The 23,008-nt window shown below is 39.7% G+C and overlaps 1 protein-coding gene across 3 annotated transcripts in view; it reads left to right on the top strand.

Moving 5' to 3' along the window:
- The first annotated feature begins 1,431 nt into the window (after nt 1–1,431).
- FYB1 (FYN binding protein 1) overlaps nt 1,432–23,008 on the top strand; it is a 67,446-nt gene continuing 45,869 nt past the window's right edge. Inside the window, exon 1 of one of the 3 annotated variants that reach the window (XM_035310494.1) lies at nt 1,432–1,708. In XM_035310494.1, the coding sequence (XP_035166385.1) occupies nt 1,706–1,708 (3 nt within the window). In that variant the 5' untranslated portion in view covers nt 1,432–1,705. Of the gene's footprint in view, nt 1,709–22,408; nt 22,567–23,008 lie in introns of those variants that run through there. The other 2 variants (XM_035310492.1, XM_035310493.1) reach the window with 2 other exon arrangements.

Genomic DNA, 23,008 nt, shown 5'->3' with positions numbered 1-23,008 from the left:
GATCCACAGAGATGCAAGATACAAGAAAACTGATTATTTTAAAATACTGAGAACTAAGGGATATGAGGGCTGAGTGGTTTGGAAACACAGGAATAATAGCAGCCACAGATCAAGGAGGTAAGTCTGTTACATACATGCAGTCCAGGTCTGGAAGAGTCTCCTGGAACCTTCTTTCCCTGCCTGCTGCCCACTACAGGTGGCCCTGAAGACTTTTACTACCAAAACCCAAACACCACTGAAGAAAACAAGGGAGAGAACTGTTCCCCAGGTAGGGAGAATGGGAGAATTCCACAGTAGGAGAGAATTGAAAAGTGAAACTATACTGAAATGGTAACCAAAGAAAGTGAATCACACCCTCTGCTACAAATGCAGACAAAAAGAAAAAAAAAAAAAAAAAAAAAGGAAAAAAAAAAAAAAAAGGTCTTTCATTGGTTTCAGTCACCATAAACAGTTCCCACTCAACAACAGAAATGGAAATACACTTAGTGAATGGTGAATGTTCCCAAGTGGAAAGGTACTATTTTATTTTTCAATTTGTTTTTTCAAATCTCTTCTCAAAGGTGCATAATATTGTGCTCAAATAAACAAGCTTGTAGCTGCCACAGTAATTTCCTGTTTTCCAGAAAATAAATAGTAAGTATGTTAATTACTTCTATAAGTACCTGTCGTGGTATTTGCTATTAAAGCTCTACGGATATATTGCACTAAAAGTTTAATTGAAAACCAGTGTTTTGGGACTTCAGCAATGAAACAATCATTTCAGTGCTCTGTTACCAAGATTATGAGGAAATCTTGGTTTCATCACTGAATAGAGTTTAAATCTTGGTTGTGTTACAGATACAGTATTTTCTGTTACATTACTATTATTTTCATTTGTCCCTCATTGCTTCATACAAAGGTTGCTTATTGAAAACTTATCTGCTTTTTTATTTAGCAGTTGGACTTCACCTAAAATATCCTCACTTTCCCCTGCATTTAGCATGTGTTTCACACCTCTCCTTCCATCCTTCCATCCTTCCTTCCATCCTTCATGTCTTTTCAATCATCTTGCTGAAAAACCTCTGTTTTATTTTCCTTTGTGCATAGGAGGTCTGGCAGTGCAGGGCTTTAATAACCTGCTGGATCAGAACAACCCTATTTTTCTGATACTATGAGCTATGAAGACATGATGAGTCAGAAGACAGTGGACAGAAATACAGGACAGCTTATCAGAGGAAGAAAATGGCTTCAGATTTTAAACATCCATGCACATATGAGCCAGAAGAAGAGGTATATGACGTAGGTTATGAAGTTCAAATACATGGAATCTTGGGAACCCTGAGTATGAAAGACAAAAACAAAATATATTTGCTTTTTTAATTCTGCAAAAGATTACTGAAAACTTAACTATATACTGTTCTCATCAGCATATACATGTTTTTCATTATAATTTGGGAGGTCATAAAATGAATGAATGCTCCTTCACTGTCATTTGTCCTTCACAGTGCTGCAGTGTATCCCAAACAAATGCTATTAAAATTTCTGTTAGGTCTCTGATAATATGCAAAACAAGGATTTTGCTGATATCTTTTCCTGTGAAGGCTGGATAGACCACATACACTTACAAAAAAGGAAGTGCACAGTGAAGGACAAAGAACATTTTTGACTCTCTCTAGTACAGTACATACTCTTTAGCAGACTTGTATGAGACAGAGAGGCAAAAACTATGGTAAGTACAGAGCTCTATTCATTTTATTTTTACTACATGGATATGTAAGATTCATTATTAAAACTGCAGTGGGTGTAATTGTAAAGATCTAAACATATTTCTAATAATTTTCGATTCAGTTCCTTGTAGCTGACTTCCTGCTTTTGAGGGCATGAAGAGACTTTTTATTTTTTTCAGCTTCTTCACCATATGAACCGGTTTCTGTATGCCTTACTGATTCTGAAATTCAAGATTAAGGAAGAGGCAGCAGCTTCTTTCAAGGCTAAGTGGACAAATTAATTTGTGTATCTAGGGGAATTCTACAGCCAGGTGTCAATAAGACACCAAGCAAGAAATGGGAATGAGTAAAGACCCTTAACTACATTTCTAGGAAGCCACTGCACTATCCTAGTTTAATTCAGAAGTCCTTTGAAACAACAACAACAACAAGAAGATTTGTGCTTTTATCTGTAAACTTGCAGCATAGTTATATTTTTTAATAATCTTTAGATTTTTTTTTCCATAAAAAGAAACATTCTTAAAAATTCCAAACCTAAAAATATGCACCTGTTTTTTGAAACTATTTTACTAACAAACTGAGTCAAAAAGTTCGAGGCAAATGATTTTTCAGATAAATGGTAAAAACTGTGTAATCTGAATAGCCTTTCAGACTGTCTTTTCCCCAGTAAATTGTTTAAGACTCCTGGAGTAGCTTGTACACTTTTATCGTTGTGTATATGCCCAAATAAAGCAATCTTTTCCCGAAAGTAGTAGTAGTAGAGAGGTGTTTCTTATTTGAATATGCCAATCTTGTTCCAAGAGAGAAAAGATACATTATGAAATATAGATAGGAACCCAAGCTACAGAATGTATGTTCCTTATGGGGAAAAATGTCTAATGTCCATTACAAGAAATTCATATAAAATGACAACGTAAAATAGGATTGAATACAGAATACACTTTACATTTAACAGTGCTTTGCAAAGTTTGGAGGGTTTTGTCTGAGTTTGTTTCTGTTTTATACAGTGATTCTCCCTGAATTTGAAAAAAAAATGGCTTTGAATTGATTAAATGACATTTTAATATTTTAAAAATAAAACAGATAATTCTTATTCTATTTATTTCTTTTGTAATGTTCTATTGTAATGTTTTAATGTGTAGGATCAACTGATGAAGAGAAAAATACTATACTTGTTTACAAAAAAAAAAAATCAATTCAAGTCACTTGACTTACTCTGGATTTACACATGTGTAAAAGGGATCTAAATAAGCACAACAGTTATAGCAAATTAACATCTCACTGTGCTGTGGCATGCTGAATTCATGTTGTCGCAGAAATTCTTTAACTCGAGTTACCAATTCAGGAGGGCCAAATATACATGAAGCCTTTGCACTTGCAAAATCCTGCATTAAAAATTGTGAGGCAAATAAAAAGTTGCTCTACTGGCATGATTCAATTGTCTAGCTGCTTTCACAGGAGTATTTGTTTAGAAACAGTATGCATATATGCAAATATTTTGGATCCAGGGCTTCTGCTGTTGCCAAAATTTTGAAACTAAGCAACAATTAACGGTGCCACTTTTTTCTGTAAATCTCTCTAAAGCTCCAAGTTTTTTTCTCAGAATTCAAATATGATTGACAATTCAAAGTAATGCTAACTATGAATTCAGACTCTTCTTGTATTTACCTAGCAAAATTATATAGCACTACTGGGAAAGGGGTACTTTCATCTCTGCATCCCAGCAACCTCACCCAGAAAGATCACATTATTGATACCGCAGGGGTGGAAATTAATAGTATAGCAATATAAGTCAGACCAAAAAAAAAAAAAAGGAAAGAAAAGCAAGCTATTGAAGAAAGTAGAGCATGGAGTAATGAAGGAAAGGATGTTTTCTGACAGTTTTACACAAGGCTGATGTCAGAGTGGTTGACAAGACAAATTTATCCCTACAAAATAGCCAAAGAAATTAAATTGGCACAATCTGGCTGGGTCTGTTTTTACCCCATATAGGAAGAGATGGAAGGAGGAGAGCTAGGTACCACAGAATCCCAAGACCCATAGGATAAAAACCCAGAGTTCAGTATTTCATTTCTGACCATCATAACAGAGCCAAGTTTAAAATAAAACAAATAGACATAATACCACATGAAAAGATCATAGAACTGCCCTAACACCTGGTGGTAGTTATTGCTTTACGTAAGTTTGGAGATGATAAATGCAAAGGGAAAAGGTCACATTTTCCTTTGACTTAAAGCTAAGACTAGCATTGATTTCTGAGCTAGAGAAATAGCATTTAACTTGCCTGTCTTCCTGCAGTACAACTTGTAATTCATAGATTCACTATCAGAAGCAAAAGAACTTTTGAGATATGAGAATTCAGATAAATCCACTAATACAAATATGGCTAACTAAGGAAATTGGTTAACCTATTTGGATTTACTGTTTGTTAACAAAGAATTCTTGTTAAAAGTAATCCAGAAAAGCAAAGAGGGATGTTAGTCATAACGTCCACATGGAGCTAAAATAGCAGTTAAAAAGTGTGGTGTGGCACAGAAAGGAAGGTCATTTCAAGTTTACTGTACAGAAATCCCCAACTCCTTTTAGTATCTCATAACAAGATCCAAAGTACAAATACAAACCTAAACCCACATTTTCCAAGTATCCCAATTCGGAAGGCATTCACATTGCCTCAGCAACATTTCACAGTTAAATTGTGATAGTTTCTGTCATTCACCATATATATGACCTTTAACAAAAAAAAATATCCATACTGGCAATTCTTGGAAAACAACTATTGTACTATAATTTGCCTTGAAATGACTCATTAATGGGTCAGTGCTGTATTTCTGTTGCATTTGTCTTTCAGTTTTATCTGCTTCCAAGACAGTCAAAATACATTAAGCCTTTGACAGCAAACTTTTGTCACACAGAACAAATGGCCACTTAATCAAGTGGTCTGTTTTAATGGATAGACAGGGGAAAAAAATATAATAAATATATAAATAAATATATAAGTGGTTATAACTTAAATGAAGGAAAAGTACCCCCTTGGGTTTCTTTATTTGTTTGAAAGAGTATGTACAACAGAAAAAGGAATAAGCACTTATCCTTAGATGTGAGTCAGGCCTACAAAGTGACTTAGCAGAGGACAAAGAAATACATTAAGGAGTATGTCAAAGCTAGGGATGTTTTTTTCCTGAGATGCTTGCTAGGATTACCTATTTTATCATGGAGAGGGATGTCACACACTAGATCAACAATCAGCTGCCCAGGGTCTCATCCAGCCTGGTATTGGATGCCCAGGGATGGGGCATCCACAACTTCTCTGGGCAACAAGCATGTAATTCATGAGTACAGTTATTAAAAATTAAAAATAAAAATAAAAACTGCAATCTAGAAAAAGTGATCTTGTCTCCAAGGCACGTGCAGAAAAATACAGAATCTGGCATGAATGTAATGACCAAGCACAGTACCATGAGAGTCAATTAATGAAGTATATAGAACCACTGAAAGACAAAACAGAATGAATTCTACAGACTGGATAGATTCAGACCACATCCATTCAGAAATCTACAGTGTGTGATATCCTGACTTCTTTTAAACCTGTTTCTTCCTTCAAATTACTCTTTATTAATTTTTTTCATTGATACACAAGGCAGAAGATGCTCTTTTTTTAGAGGTTTCAGGTTTCATATAATTATGGCTTTGTTTCTTTTCCAGACCATCATACTACCTAGAGGGAAGACCCTGAGGGATTTCCAAACAGCTATACTAATGCTTCCTCTTAAACTTTACCTTCAGAAAAAAAAGAATACTCTTCCATTATCTGACTTTATTTCTTGGTATACTTCTGAAACTTAATGTTTCAAGGTGCCAGAGTTGAGTTGCTTTAGTTAACAGTGAAAGGTGCACAAACACATCATGCTTTCAGTAAAGCTGTACCACTGAAGAGCTAACATTATTTCAGCAAAGGCTAAGGTTGTTCAAATTGAAGTACCTCTATTTTGCCATGCTACTCTTTGAAATCAAGGGGAGAAAGAAGGTGATGATATAGTTTCACAGATAAAGGAATCTGCTAATTGTTCAGCTTAAATATTAGAAAAAAAAAAAAAAAAAAAAAAAAAAAAAGTTTGAGGATAGTGAAGTATGAGAACAGAATGCTTGATCAGACTGAAAAACTTTGTCATTGGAAGCTTTGATGAAAAGGTTATGGAGACTTATGTTTTTGGTTAGCCATTTTAGGAATGAGGCAGGTATGTTTGACAAGATGTTATCTTGATGTTCTTTCATCAAGGAGTTGTTTAAACACCTTACAAGCATTGTCTAGTTTACAAGAAAAGAAATAAAGGCAAGGAAAGGATATGTAAATACAAGGTAGATCATGTGAAACTTCAGGTCCTCAAACTTTGTATGTTCATTCTAAAAGGCTAAGAAAGTTAGAGACACATATGCAGTGTGTCCACAAGTCCATACCTGATAGGCTCAAAACCTGCCTATGTCTCAGATTTTGACAAGAAAGTTTTGGTCATGCAGATTCCCCCATTTAAGATTGCTTAAGATTGCTAGATAGATAGATAAGTGTTTGGAGCAGTGCATGGAAACTAGATCTGAGTGTTGTAATTACTAGTCTATAGACACACTTTACACTTTCTCCTTCTCTGAACCAAAGAATCTTCACATATTTCATGCAAACCAATCACTGCCAACAAAAGAGGGGGAAACTTCTCCCATCAACAATTATTAATCTTCTATCTGGTGCTTAGAGCACTCTCAGGAGAGCTGTGGGTTTCTCTTACATTGAGGTTTATTTTCTGACCACTACCTAAAGGTAAATGAAAATAAAGAGCACCTGACCATTTTTAGAAGGAAAGGACATTTTTCCAATAACTGAGGTGCCTCAGATTTCCCTCTATAATAGGAAAAAAAAAAAAAAAAAAAAAATCCCTGTCTTCTAGTGCTATATTTTATGTTCAACTTTTGTGTCTTGATGGAGTCCTGATGATTCTGTACCAGAATACACAAAAGTGGATTATCTGACAAGCTGAAGACCTAACCACACTCTGAAGGACCAGTCTTGCAAGGAATTCTGTGCAAAATTACCTCATTACCTCTATCTTTCTGCAAAGACCAGAGAGACCACTGGACATCACATAGCCACAAAAGTCCAGCAACTCAAGTTACACCTTGCTTAACTGGGAACATAGCAGATTTTGAAATTGTTTTGTGTAAAAAACAACTTCCAGGACTAAGAAAAAGAAAATGTTCAGAATGCTATTGTCTTTGTAAGCCAAGCACATTTCTCTGTCTGTCAAGCCCAAGAAGTGAAGAGAAACAAAGACTAAGAGAAACAAAACTGAGAGAAACAAAATATTTTTTTTCTAGATCTTTCAGATAATTTCAAAATTATTTTAAATACAAATGAACATCTCTTTCAAATAAATCCAAATTTTTTTCTAGCTCACTGTATAACACCAAGGAAAAAAAATGTAATGATAAAGCTAGTCAAGCTGTGGAAAAGTGGTGGATTGTCTAGAGTATATTCTAAGACAGTCAAACTCTGTGCAGACATAATGCCAAGTAATGCCTCTATATTGTTACAGAGGGCCAAACTGCACTCATAACATCTTAAGCTCTGGCATCCCTGTTATCCCAAAATGTCTTGCTTCAAACATAAAAGACCCATGATATCATTAAAGAAAAACACTGGCAAGCCAGAACTAGCTATATGTAGATATGTTTTTGACCAGCCCATCCACACTAAAATCACTTGGCCTACTTAACAGAAGTGGAATGAACTACCTTCCACACCCCTCAACTTTGTGACTTGGTCAGCACACAGACTTGTAAAGACCTTGAAAATTCAGCACAACAACACCTTTACTGAACCTTTATACCACCCTCATCCCTTAGGATTTTTTCTCCTCCTGGAGAAATAAAATAAAATAAAATAATAATAATAATAATAGCAATAACAATAAAAATAATAAAAGAAAAGAGAATTGTATTAACACATAGGCTAAGATAGGCTAAGATAGGAAAATGGGTTAGGTATGTAGATGAGAAAACAATAAAAAAATATTCATAAACAAATGTGAAGCAGAGACAGAACATACCACATTTAGGTACTTCACTCTAAGATACAAAATGATCCCAATCTTTCTCATTGTCACTCAAGTTATAACATGAAAAGCATTGTATTTTATGTGTCTACTTCTCCTAGACTAACAGTAAGATGTACAAGTTAATGCAATACTCCCAGCAGCCTTTCTCCAGTGCTGCCAAACAAAATCAGCTTTTTTAAAACACCAAAGGTGCTTTTAAAGGAAGGAGGAGCTGAAAAAATAAAAACATTTTGATTTCAAGAAAAAGCTTACACATCTTGACACCTTTTCTTGAAATCACATTTGTTCACCATTTATTACAGCTACTCCCTTTCTTTATGCTGTAACTCAAAGACAGTAATTAGTAACATTTCTCTAATATCCTCTTCCTTTTGAAAACAGAATATTTATATTTATATGAGAACTTTCAGTAGTCATTTACCCTACACATTTCTCATATAACTAAATTGTGAATGTCTCCTGATAGTTTAAGACACAGAAGAACGTGTGCTTTTTTATTTCTTGAAGTTGTAAATGAATTGTTCTAATATGTTTAAATATTTATCAGTAAGTCATCTACATTTGCATCAGAAGCCTGGGATTAAGAGCCTGAGGATATTTGTCGGTTCGTTTTAATAAAAAGCCTTTTTTTAGGTATCTTTTCTTTCAAAGGGAACATTCACAGTATTCATATTTTAATTAAGAAAATCCAACAAATTAATAATAATAATAATAATAAAAATTGTCCATCAGAGTTTAGGGTTCTTAATAGAAATAATGTGAAGTGAACAAAAATAGCGTCTGGCTTCAGCAGCATCCCTTAATCCAAAAGCTGGAATACATAGAAAATCAATATTTAACCAAAAAAAAAAAAAAAAAATATATATATATATATATATTAAGAAAACAAAAGCATCACCCATGTTATTGTACTGAAGTTGTGAACAATGGCCCCATGCTTTCCATTTCATCACTGAAAGGTGTGAAAATTCATACTAACTATTTATTATATGTTCTTAAAAATGGGACACTCCTTTCCCAAACTCAACCCATAGAATTTGCCAAAATATATATCTAAACTGTTCTTGAGGGGCTTACATTTTCGTAGAATGGAATGAGGATCAGAGAATTTTTATGCAATCTGGATTCACAGCTATGGCTGGATGTTCCTTCTATTTCTGCTGACACATTTCGAACGCTTGTGTAATAAAATTTTGAAGAAGTGTCACAACCACTACAATATGAGAGCCCTTTTCTAATCTTTTGAGAGTGTCTGCATTTTGATTCTGTGGACAAGTCATAAGGAGAGTGGTATTCTTATTCTCATTGGAGGAAGGAGAAAAAAAAAATGTTTGGAAATCATGTCCCCTGTTCAAAGCTTCACAAAACAGTAATGGAACAATCTGTTCCATTTCTCGGTAATTTTTTCAACTATTTTCCCAATCCTTTTTGAATCTTACTCATCTTTTCAAGTGTTTACAGGCCCTGCAGTTTATCCCACAGCAGGTCTGTCTTTACAGCTGGCCCCATTTAGGCCTTTTTGGACCTCTGTCTCTAATTAATTCATTACTCTACAACATTTCCATTGATCTGAATATATTCCTTACACATCATGAGTTTTCTGTCAAATTTCTTTCACTTAGCCTCTGAGAGCAGCTGACAGGGCTAAAATTTATGTACTAGCCTTCAAGAATGAACAGACCTACCTTAATCTAACACTGGTGCTTTTCTTCTTTATGTTTTTTTTGTTTTGTTTTGTTTTGTTTTTCCTCTCTTTTTCCCACCACAGCCTGTAGCTGTTCTATCCTCCACAACATATGTATCCTGTGCAATCAAGGAACTTCACAACAGCTCATCCTTAAACAGATGCCCAGCTGACTAGCCTTAACTTTCATCAGTCTAGCTACTGCTCAACAACAAACGGCAGTGTGCACATTTTCCCATACACTTGTTTAGTCCTTGGAGCAGAAAGGCTGGTATGTGCAGGCTCCTTATCTGTCGTGGCCTGTAGCCACTGTGAAGAGATAGTAAAACTAAAATAGACCCTGCTGAATTAGGTTTCTCCTTCTCATTTTCAGATTCCAGTGCCTGCAAATAATAGACACAGTAAGCTACACTTTCATGATTAAATGTTAATAGAATACCAATGGAAACAACAGGCTTTCGAAACAGGCTGCAAAAAGGGAAAACCCAGTTGGACACTCACACACACACCCTAGTGAGGGAATCTAAATAATGGGACAGATAGCCTAGCACTGCAGCATCTCCATCCTTGCAGGTAGTCAAAACCCAATTGTAGTATGCTCTGAGAAATCAGGAAATTATTGGCCCTGCTCTGAGCAGAAAGTTGGACAAGATAACTTCCGGAGGTCCCTCCCTACCTAAATTATTCTGTGAGGATATGATTCATAATGGGAGTGGTTCCTTCATTAGAGGTCACCATTGTGCAAGTTGCAAGGAATGACTCCACAGAAAAAGAAGAATAATAATAAGAAAAAAAAAAAAAATAACAACAACAGCATTGTAGAGAGAAAGTTCTCTGTGAAGTAGTGTTCACTTATGTCTGACTACAGAAAGATGAAATCTATCTGACTGTAGGACAGGCATATGATGGAAGAGGGGACACATTGCCCACTCATCTCTCAAGTTTCCTAGTTAGCACATGCCAACTGTAGAATAAGAAAGGACTGAGCAAGGTTTGTAGAAAGGGTAATATTAGAAAAAAAGCAGAAGGGTAGTACAGGAAGGAAGAAGAATTCTTTTTTAAATAATAAACTGTGAATGTACCAGCTGGTTTCAGAATATGGAGTTTGTGTACACTCTCTACGTGAGTTGACTAAGCCAAAGAGACTTTTCCAGCGGATGGAAAATGTGTCTTAGTTTTCTGCTGTGCTTTGCCAAAGGAACAGAAGAATGCACTTTTATTTAACCTAATTTTTCATTTATTTTGTGCGTTTTTTATCACAGGTGGACATACACTTTGAAGCTGGCAGCCTTATGACCAGCCAGTTGTCATTTGCAAGGACCAGAATTCATTGATAGTCAGAAGAAAAACCTTTTGAAAGCCCAAAGGATTGGGCCACAGAAAGGGTGTTAGGTATTACGTAAATCCTAAGAAGTGCTTAGGAAAATTTTGTTGAAACATCCTTTTTAAAGCTATTTAGATCAAACTGGGTTTTCATTTTTAATCTTTACTGTCTTTGATTAGAACTCCCATGGGAACATTTCTTAAGTTATTTTATGTTTTGAAGTGTTTATTCCGTAGGAAGATACTCTTTGTTGTTTTTTTTTTAGGCCACATCATACTGATGTCAGGAACTGTACTAACTTGAGAAGCCATATAAAGGAATTTTTTATTTTTAATTAAACTTCAACATTTCAGATTGAACATTTTTCCAGATATGTGATTTCATGTCTGACAATCACAGAATCACAGAATAGCTGAGGTTGGAAGGGACCTCCAGAGATCATCTAGTCAAAGCCCCATGCTAAAGCAGCATCACCTAGAGCGTATTACACAGAATGACATCTAGGCGGGTTTTGGATATCTCCAAAGCAGACTCCACAATTTCTCTGGGCAGCCTGTTCCAGTGCTCTGCCACCCGAACCATAAAGAAATTATCCCTCATATGGTGATGAAACCTCCTGTGGTTCAATTTATACCCAATATCCACTGGCCACCACTGAGAAAAGTTTGTCCCCATCCTCTTTACATTGTCCCCTCAGGTATTTATAGAGGTGGATAAGATCCCCTCTCAAACTCCTCTTCTCTAGGCTAAACAGGCCCAGCTTGCTTAGTCTTTCATCATGAGACATGCTCCAATCCCTTAACCATTTTTGAGGCTCTAAGCTGGACACTCTCTAAAAGTTCTACGTCTCTCTTGTACTAGGGAGCCCAGAAGCACACACTATACTCCAGGGGTGGCCTCATCAGGGCTTAGTAGAGGGGGAGGATCATCTCTCTTGACCTGCTGTCCACACTCCTCCTGGTGCAGGCTAGGATGCCATTGGCCTTCTTGCCCCCAAGGGCACACTGCTGGCTCATGGTCAGCCTGCTGTCCACCTTTACCCCCAGGTTCCTCTCCACAGATCTGCCCTCCAACAGGTGAGCCCCCAGCCTGTACTGGTGTCTGGGGTTTTTCCTACCCAGATGCAGGACCCTGCAATTGCCCTTGTTGAACCTCATGGGGCTCCTCTCCACCCAGCTCTCCAGCCTGTCCAGGTCCTTCTGAATGGCTGCACAGGCCTCTGGTGTGTCAGCCACTCTGCCAAGCTTTTTCAAAGATTTCTTTCAATCCTTGAAAATGTTTTGGTCATACTACAAAATTAGCATTGTGTAAACAGTTCTGAGGTTTGACCAGTCCTGTGCCTGTGCAGATGGTCTAAGAAGAAAAGTCTCAAAATGTACAAAAGTCTTGTATGGTAGACATTGCTGCTGGGAGATGTGAGGGAAACAAGAAGGATTCTGCCTGTTTGAGGCACAGAAATTACTTTCTGTATGTATTTTCTTTGTTCCTCTCTAACCAACACAGCTGTCCTGAAGCTATGTTCAAAGAGTATCTTCCTACCCTCCTTCTTTTCCACTGCAACATTGGTTTAGGGACTCCTTGTCCAGTCACTCCTCTCATGAAGTTATTCTAATACTCTGTCTCTTAGTATTTTTAGCATAAAAGTGTTGTCCTGTAACCTCAAGCAGTGAAATAATCTAGACTGAAAAGCATTTCTGATCTCATGCCACAATCCCTTGTTGTCTTTTTTGTTTGTTTGTTTTGTTTTGTTTGTTTGTTTTGTTCTGTTTTTTTCTCTCTTTTCCTTTCTTTTCTTCTCTTTTCTTGAATATTTTCAATCTGCATTTTTTCAGTGATGTGATATAGAACAGTCTTGAATTTCTATAGTATCAAACCTGTGGGCTATGGGTGGGGAACTGCTTCCTACACTGGAACTTCACTGTTACAAACTGTGTTACAAACAGTAGACGTCATTACACAGCATCCTAGCTCCTTGATTACGCTGTTTTAAGGTGTAATTGTGTGGTGTCCCATGCCCCACATCAACAGTGAAAAAGTGTTGCTTTCTCAGAAGGTACAGCTAGCCAAGGTCACTGAACATTATGGCAGCACAGGCTCAATTTTTCTATTGTGAATTTTCCACTGATGTTGTTAAACTGTTGACTAACAGAAGTTGCAGAAACTATGCATAGGATGAGTGGCAAATGGATGAATGATGGTCTATATGTATAATGGGTCTGCAGCAAGAAAGCAAGCATGCAAGACCTATGTAAAGGATTCTAAAACTCCATTTGCCCAGTGGCAGTACCTGAGCATGAAGTTATGAGCGTATGATAACCCAGACCCTGATTCTACAGTCATCTTCCTACTTTATACTGTACATAGGCAGCATTCTCTACTTTCTTATAACGTATTTTTAGCTCTAGGAAAAAAAAAAAAAAAAAAAAAAAAAAAAAAAAAAAGAACCTTAAATGCGTTCGGTTGCCAAGTCCCATTTCACTGTATTTTGGCCTAGATCCTGCACTCTCAGCTAGCACTCAGTCTCTGCGCTGAGATCATGAAATGACCTGAAAACAGATAATTGGTAATCGAGCTGCACAGCCCAGCAAGTTATAGCTGATTAGCTGCTGTGTGGAAACTGCCTGTGTGAAGTCTCTACCTGCCAAGCAATAAGCACAATAATTACTTTTATGGAGGCATGTTATCTGCTGTTCAGGTGTGGATGAGGTAACTTCTGAACAGCAACAACTTAAAGCAAAGCTGAGAGTTACTATTATCACAGAATCACAGAACTGTAGGGGTTGGAAGGGACCTCGAAAGATCATCGGGTCCAACCCCCCTGCCAAAGTAGGTTCCTCAGAGAAGGCTGCCCAGGTAGGTGTCCAGACAGGCCTTGAATATCTCCAGAGAAGGAGACTCCACAACCTCTCTAGGCAGCCTGTTATAGTGCTCCGTCACCCTAACCATGAAGAAGTTCTTTTGCATGTCAGTGCGGAATTTCCTGTGTTCTATTTTGCAGCCATTGCACCTTGTCCTATACTCACAAGCCACTGAGAAGAGGTTAGCTACATCCTTCTGTCTCCCACACCTCAGATATTTATAGACATTGATAAGATCCCCTCTCAGTCTCCTCTTCTCCACGCTGAACAGACCCAGGTCTCTCAGCCTTTCTTCATAGGAAGACGCTCCAGGCCTCGTATCATCTTTGTGGCCCTCCACTGCACTCTTTCCAGGAGGTCCCTGTCTTTTTTGTACCGGGGAGCCCAGAACTGGACACAGTACTCCAGGTGAGGCCTGACCAGGGCAGAGTAGAGGGGAAGGATCACCTCCCTTGACCTGCTGGCCACGCTCCTCTTAATGCACGCCAGGATCCCATTAGCCCTCTTGGCCATGAGGGCACACTGCTGACTCATGGTCAACCTGCTGTCCACCAGGACCCCCAGGTCCTTCTCCTCAGAGTTCCTCTCCAGCAGGTCGTCCCCCAGTCTGTACTGATACTTCCGGTTGTTCCTTCCCAGGTGCAGGACTCTACACTTGCTCTTATTAAACCACATTTGGTTTCTTCCTGCCCATCTCTCCAGCTGGTCCAGGTCTCACTGAATGGCAGCACAGCCTTCTGGCGTGTCAGCCGCTCCTCCCAGCTTTGTATCGTCGGTGTACTTGCTGAGGGCAGACGCTATTCCCTCATCAGGTTCATCGATGAAGATGTTGAACAAGACCAGACCCAACACCGACCCCTGGGGAACACCACTAGCCACAGGTCTCTAGCTGGACTCTGCTCCACTGATCACCACCCTCTGAGCTCAGCCAGTCAGCCAGTTCTCAGCCCACCTCACAGTCCATTCATCTATCCCACACTTTCTCAGCTTTGCTAGCAGGATGTCATGGGAGACGGTATCGAAAGCCTTGCTAAAGTCAAGGTAGATTATATCCACCACTCTCCCCACATCTACCCAGCTGGTGATGCCATCATAGAAGGCAACGAGGTTGGTCAAGCACGACTTCCCCTTGGTGAATCCATGCTGACTACTCCTCATAACATTCTTCTCTTCCAATTGCTTGGAGATGGCATCCAGAACAAACTGCTCCAACACCTTTCCAGGGACAGAGGTGAGACTGACTGGCCTGTAGTTTCCTGGATCATCCTTCCTGCCCTTCTTGAAGACCAAAGTGACATTGGCTATCCTCCAGTCTTCAGGCACCTCACCCGTTCTCCAGGACCTTTCAAAGATGATAGAGAGCGGTTCGGCAATCATGTCTGCCAGCTCCCTTAGCACACGCGGATGCATCCTATCAGGACCCATGGATCTGTGTGCACTGAGCCCACTCAGACGCTCCTGAACCACTCTCATGTCCACCAGGGGGGAGCCCTCCATTTCCCAGACCCTTTGTCCTATTGCCTATTGTCCTATTGTGAGGAGTCCTGGGGGAGTGTCCCTGAAGCAAAGACTGAAGCAAAGAAAGCATTCAGTATCTCTGCCTTCTCAACTTCTTCTGTGACCAGTACCCCCCCCCCCCCTCGTTCAGCAAGGGACCCACATTATCCCTAGTCTTCCTCTTGCTGTTTACATACTTGAAAAAACCCTTCTTATTATCCTTTATCTCTTTGGCAAGCCTCATCTCTAGGTGGGCTTTAGCCTTCCTCGTTGTGTCCCTGCAGGCCCTGACAACATGTCTATACTCCTCCCAAGAGGACAGGCCCTTTTTCCACATTTCATAGACCTCTTTTGATCCTATCGATGAGTTCCTTGCTCATCCACGCAGGTTTCCTGCCCCCCTTCCCCGATTTCCTATTCTTTGGGATGCACCAATCCTGAGCATGGAAGAAGTGCTGCTTAAATGTAGCCCAGCTTTCAGAAGCACCCTTGCCTTCTAAGAACCTAGCCCATGAGATACTCCCAAGCAGGGCCCAGAAGAGGTCAAAGTTGGCTCTTCGAAAGTCCAGGGTAGCAATTCTGCTTTTAGCCTTACTTCCTCTGCCTAGTTCCATCTGGAACTCCACCATCTCATGGTCGCTGCATCCCAGGTTGCCCCCAACCTTCACATCCCTAACAAGGCCATGCCTGTTGGTAAGAACAGGGTCCCGGGGCACCCCCCCCCCCCCCTCGTCAGCTCCTCCACCATTTGCATCAGAAAATTGTCCTCAACGCATTGTAGGAACCGTTTGGACTGCGTGTGCCTGGCTGAGTTGCTTACCCAGTAGTAATTGGGTAATTGAAGTCCCCCATGAGGACCAGCGCTCGTGATCGTGAGGCTACTAGCAGCTGCTCGTAGAAGGCCTCATCGACCTCCTCCTCCTGATCTGGTGACCTGTAGTAGACCACCACCACTGTGTCCCCCAAACCAGCCCACCCCTTACTTCTCACCCACAAGCTCTCCACTTGTCCTTCACCCTCCCCCAGGTGGAGCTGGGTTACACTCTAATTGCTCCCTCATATAAAGGGCAACCCCACCCCCACACTTCCCCAGCCTGTCTTTCCTAAAGAAGACATAGCCCTCCATGACAGCGTTCCAGTCATGCGAGCTGTCCCACCACGTCTCAGTGATCACAACGAGATCATGGCCCCGCGACTGAACATAGATCTCGAGCTCATCCTGTTTATTTCCCATGCTCCGCGCATTGGTGTACAGGCACTTTAGGGAAGCAGCAGGTGCAGTTAACCCTGGGGGGATGCAAGAAGAAGAAACCAGACAGGCCATCAGAAGTGCATCGGGGCATCGGGGACTCAGGAAGTGCAGCCTTGATGAGTGGACAATGAGGTGAATTGATAATTGGCTGGATGGCAGAGCTCAGAGGGTTTTGCTCAGTAGTGCAGAGTCTAGTTGGAGGCCTGTAGCTAGCAGTGTCCCCCAGGAGTCAGTACAGGATCCAGTGTTGTTCAACTTATTCATCAACAATCTGGATGATGGACCAAAGTGCACCCTCAGCAAGTTTGCTGATGACACAAAACTGGGAGGAATGGCTGATACCCCAGAGGGCTGTGCTGCCAGCACAGCGGGACCTCAACAGCCTGGAGGGTAGGACTGAGAGGAACCTCATGAAGTTCAACAAGCACAAGTGCAGGGTCCTGCACCTAGGGAGGAACAACCCCAAGCACCAGTACAGGCTGGAGGCTGACCTGCTGGAGAGCAGCACTGCAGAGAGAGAGATAAGAGTCCTGGTGGACAGCAGGCTGACTATGGGCCAGCAATGTGCCCTTGTGGCCAAGAAGGCCAACGGAATCCAGGGCTGCATTCGGAACAGTGTTGCCAGCAGCTCAAGGTAGGTGATCCTCCCCCTCTACTCAGTCCTGGTGAGACCCCACCCAGAATACCGTGTCCAGTTCTGAGTTCCCAAGTACAAGAGGAACATAGAACTACTGGAATGAGTCCAGAAGAGGGCTACAAAGATGATGAGAGGACTGGAGCACCTGTCATACAAGGACAGGCTGAGAGAGCTGGGCCTGTTTAGCCTGGAAAAGAGAAGACTGAGGAGAGACCTCACTAATGTGTATAAATATCTGACGGGGTGTTGAGAGGATGGAGCCAGTCTCTTTTCTGGCTGAATATGAGAGGGCACTTCTTTACTGTGAGGGTGACAGAGCACTGGGACAGGTTGTCCAGAGAGGTTGCGGAGTCTCCTTCTCTGGAGATATTCAAAACCTGCCTGGATACCATCCTGCACAATGTGCTCTAGGAGATCTTGCTCGACAAGGAGGTTGGACCTTCAGACGTTGGATCTTCAGACGTCCCTTCCAAACTCGGCCATTCTCTGACTCTGTGAGGGGGTAGGAAAGGAGGGTGTTAAGTTTGTGTATGAAGTCATGGGGAGTCTGAAGACATTCCCCTCCCACAGCCTTTGCACAACTGCTGGTGAGGGATTTGCATGTTCTTGCACATTTGTTTTCTTCCCAGGCAGAGGAGGGGAAGGACACATGGAGGAGAAAGGGAAGTCAGGGGTCTATTGCTAAAGCTGGCTGTTCCTCTTGCTTTTCCACTTCTTCCTCATCCTGGTATCAGCAGCTAGGGGGGGGATGCTGAGGGGGAAGCCAAGCCAGCAGATAACCCCCCACCTGAATAAGGGTATATGGTAAGGGTAGGGAATTGAAGTAACTTCTTCCTTGAGAACACTGTTTCCTCTTTCACTTCTCACCCTATCTCCCCTTTTCTCATTTCATTCCTCTCCCTACTATTAGGACATTGCTGTCACAGCAACTACTAAGATGGCTGCCCCATGCTCCAGGCCTGTGCGCTTGCTGCAGACAATCCTGGGGCCCTCGCTGACATGCTCAGGCCTGCCAGGGAGGATGGAGCAATGCAGGGCCCCACGATCCAGTGGTGGGGGCAGGGCCAGGCCACCTTCAAGCGGCACAGGGGGATTGATGGAGCACAACATCATGTGGGAAGGCAGAAGGTTACCCAGCCTCCCCAGCTTTCAGAGCTCTTCTCCCCACATGAACTGCCCCCACCCAGCTCCCTGTAGCCCTACCATGCTCATCTGTCCTCCCTCTTATCCTGGTTTCTACCTTCTTCCCCTCAACCACTGCTTCTAGCAGTTTGTCATCTTGCCTGCCTTACCAAAACAGCTAGCAGACCTGTAGCCAGGACCTCTTCCTTCTGGCCAGGAGTTGGCAGCTGCAAATTCAGCAATCACAGCAAAAACATATCACCTGCAATTTAGCTCATTAAACCGTCCCATCAAGCTGCCAATGGTGGTCAGCTGTGGCCCTCAGCGAGGCACAAGTGGTGGAGGGAGGCCAGGGGCAATAGTTCATCTGAACATGTCATGGCTGCTGCCTGCCTCAGTGATCCCTGTGTTTTCAAGAAGTTTTCTAACTGTCTAATGAAAGCCCAGGATTTCCTTCCAGTCTACCTGGAGATTAATTTAGCATCCAAGTGAAAGGTTTGCCTTCAAAATAGGATTGCTTAGTATGTGAGCCAACAGAGCACTGCTATGGTCAAAATATATATATATAAATAAAAAATAAAAATTAAAAAGACTTTTCAAATGAAATATTTATTTATTTATTTATTTATTATTATTTAACTGAAGGTGCTTTGCATCAGCAGCACCAGTGCTTACAGCCAAGCAGAGCAGAAAACCAGGAGCTTAACTTTTCTTCCACAAGGCATGACTGTGACACTCTGGAGTACACTGGTCTTTCCTTGATGACAGAAATACATCATTTACAAAGTATAGCCACCCTAGATTCTGACATCATCTTTTGCCTTCTTTCTTCACTCTTCAGATTCTACCTTCTTTAATATAAGGAGATCTAAATAGCGAAAACAGATTTCTGCACTCCTGGTTTGGACAAACATAAATATTGTAATAAAATTCAACAACTATAAGGTTATAAGGCTTGAATTGTGGCAGTTTAAAAGAGCCACAGCATCAACTTGAGGAGCTTTCGGGGAATGCTGTCTGTCAGCTGTCCACAAATAATATCTAGGAAGCCCAGCTCTTCCTGTATACATGATACTACATTTTAGACATGAGACAATGGTGTTCCTGACCACATCAAACCTCTGTCAGAAATATTAAACCCACTTTCAAATGGCAACCTCAGGGAAATGGAACAGCACATGTTTCAGGAAGTCTGGCCCTGTCTGCAGATACAAGAAATGTATCTGCAGGTACAAGAAATGTATCTACAAGACTGCTTCTCCAAGAAATGTAGTAATGAATGCAGAAGCTCCTGTCAGTGTTCAGGAATGTCAAGTTTCTACTGAATTTCAGGTACTTTCCAAAGGATCACTGTAACAAGATCACTGCCATGGCTACCTGTCGTGAATGATATCTGGATGGCACTTTTTTTTTTTTTTTTTTTTTTTTTTTTTCCAGAATTCCACACGCCCAGGATTGGCACAGCAGTGTTAAGCACGCATATTAACTTCTTGTCTTCTAACAACATTCAGATACGTGAAATATTATCCCTCAGGAGTGGCATAGAACCAGATAAGCTAATCCTCTGAATACAGGGATATGTAAACAGATTTTCAGCAGGAAAAATGCATCATTTATTCTGCTGCTACTGGTCTGCCACTAGGAGGCAAAAGACCTCCTGAGAGTGGTCAGGAGATAGAAATAGAAGCTTCAGTGAAAAAATCTTAAAATTGACTTTCTTTTTCTCAAGCACTCCACATATATGTATTGCATATTGCAGATGGAACAACAATATTCCAATTTAGAAAGGGGATTGCCAATTTGCTTTAATGATATTTTGATAGCGTTACAAAGGTGATCTCCTATGTGCTTTTTTTTAGGCATGTTTTAAAGATTACCTCATAAAGCAAATCATTTCTGTATTCTTCATCTCCCATCTTCATTCAGCATCAGTTCTGTTGTCACACCTCTTTTGGGATCGCACAGTAGACTAAGATCAGTGAAATGAACTGTGCTAAAACAACATGGAAAGAAAAATTTGTGGGTTTTTGTTTGGTTGGTTTTGTTTGTTTATTTGCTTGATTTTCTCAGTGTCATTTCACCACTACAGTTTGCAGCTGCAGAGGTAACAGGATCATGATTATATTTTTTGTAAGCACTGAACTGGAAACCTATGCTGTTCAGATAGTAGTGCCTGACTGTACAGGACAAAATCGGTACATAAAAGTTACCTTTTTTTCCTTTTTTTTTTTTTTTTTTTCTTCCATATGTGGAAACTAAAGCTGAGTAAATGCTCTGTTTTTTGTTTTTTTTTTAAAAAAAAAAAAAAAGTATGATTGCAGTAACAAATTTTGCACATGAGAATAGTAGCAAACCATTATTATGCTGGGATTTAGATGCTAGTTTTGGTCTACACAGAGTCTGGAATGGCATGCTTATGTACGGATGGCATTATTATTATTATTATTATTATTGATATGTTTGTCTTGCTTAAATATAATTTTGTGATGCTGTTATTGCTTCTGTTTCTGCTGCTACTGCTTTTTGTTTTTTGGTGAAAAAAAAAAAATAGAAAAAAATGAAATAGCTATAATGTGCTTTCAGGCTTGAAGGTCCTGTTCCTTAAAATATTAATTCCTTCAGATTCTTTCATCTGCTAAAAATAACTAATTCCTTCAAACTACTCACAAACATCTTCCACAGAACTATGTGGAAAAAAAAGAGGGATGATCTAGGAAGCTGTTGTATCTCCAAGTGTGAAATGAAGCATAAAAAACAGATATTGTACATGGGCAACTTTCAGAGCAATTTCACAGCCTAAACTGGTATTTTTATTGTTTGTTGAAATTTATTTCCTCAGCAGCATTCTATCAGTTAAGAGATATATTTATTTTCTGTGCATTGGATGAAAGGGAAGATGACAGGAACTGTCTAGCACTCAGAGTTGCACAGAAGAGCTCATTCTTTGATCATAGTATGATTTGCCTAGTGCTGATACAGTGAGCTAAATCTTGCAGTGTTGTTTACCAGTGAAAAAGGTCTATATTGCTACATATAACACTGTAATACAGCTGTGCAAACTGCCAGCTAGAACAACAGTCACAATCTGCCTTAAGATTAATGATAAATGATTCACCACTGGCAATGAATGTTTATTTTCACAAATAAATATGATTTTATAAATCAAATAGTGTACAACAGAATTAATAGCATAAAGAACTCATGAATAGCTCAGAACTGTGTATCTCCCACTAAGAAAAAAATGTTGCCTAACATAACAACAACAACAACAAAATTATCATTGGAAAGTGACAAATATAAAACATGTAATAGTATTTTTATCTCAGATAAGTTCCATCCAACACTAATAGGCTTCCAAACTAGCTAAAATAGAAATGTTTGTAAAATTAATTTAAGAGTATTAAGTACCTCCAACGTTTTTTTGAGATATCAAAATAAATAAATAAATAAATAAGGTTGTGCAGAAGGGGAAATGATAAACAATGAGGAAGAGCCAAACAACCTTTCATGAAGCTCAGTAACAAAATTTTTCTTCTGCAATCTTATCACCATGCAGAGCTCCAGCAACTTCACTGAGCTGTATTTAGCAGAGGGTTCTGCCTTTGTGGTTTGGATTTACCTCCACGTTTAGAGTTTCTTGTGAAGCTTATTTTCTCAATATTAATTTCCCTATCCTATATCACACTTTGATTTGTTCAATAAACTGAGAGGCAAAAGAGTAAAATAAATGTATGATCATTATTTGGAAAATAATAGTAATAATAATAATAATAAAAGAAAAAAAAAATAAAGCAAAAGCTTTGAAACACTGGCCAGGAGAATGCCAAAACCGAGTGGCAAAGCTGGGAGCAAACAAACACGTTAGCTGACATCTTTAGTTGATGAGTGGGAATGGATGTAGTGATCCTTGCTGGAAGCAGGGGACTAAACTTGATGACTCAAGAGGTCAACTACTGTCTTTAAGCTTGTAATTACTACACACGTTTTCTTAAATATTATTCTGTAAAGACTCAAATCTGTATGTACCAATATAGCTTCACAGGACTCTGCAATATAGGCTAAATGCAGTACTGAAGCTCACTTTGCTTTTAAATATCACATAGTGAATATTGCTGATGGCAGCACCCAAGCAGTCTGAACAAATTTTAGTTCCCTTTTCCTCCACTGCTTTTTGCCTAACATCCTGCGGAGAGCAACTTTTTTCTACTGATCATGATAATAAAAACCACAAGCAGCATTCTTATGCAAACTCTCTCTGAGAAGCAGAACTCCTCTTAGCAAAGAGAACAGGCTACTAATGTGACAAACCCCGTGGATTTTCTCATTGAGGGAGCCAGGTTTTCTGCCTGTATCAAAATATTTGGGAGCTTTGGGGAGTCCAGGTAAATTAATGTACATGTTTGTCTTAGAAATAAAACTGTAAAATTCCAGGATAAAAAGATAATCAGTACAATATATTGCATATAACCTCATGTAAGTGGAAATGCTAATTGTAGATTTACTTGAAATAAGTTGTGGAGCTGAAAAGATGTTAAGTTGAAGAAATGGTCTTTTCTCTGTCAAAGCTTTGTTTGGTTCCCTGAAATTTTACTAAAAGCAGTACTAACTTAAGTGGCCTTTGCATTTTGAAGAATAACAGAAATGAGACAATTATTTTTCTTGTAATTCCTTTTTCATTATTTGTGGCTGGTTGTTTTGTGGTAGGGTATTTTTTAATATACCATACTCTGAATTAAGATATCAGTGTAAGTATCTTTTTGTAGTGGGTTGTGGAAAACATTTTTCTTTCCAGCAGTGAGTCAGAACAATATTAAATGGCTTAAT

Source organism: Oxyura jamaicensis, chromosome Z, assembly GCF_011077185.1.
Source record: "Oxyura jamaicensis isolate SHBP4307 breed ruddy duck chromosome Z, BPBGC_Ojam_1.0, whole genome shotgun sequence".
NCBI lineage: Eukaryota > Metazoa > Chordata > Aves > Anseriformes > Anatidae > Oxyura > Oxyura jamaicensis.
The sequence above is the reverse complement of the archived record's forward strand: the minus strand, read 5'-3'. Positions and strand labels throughout refer to the sequence as shown.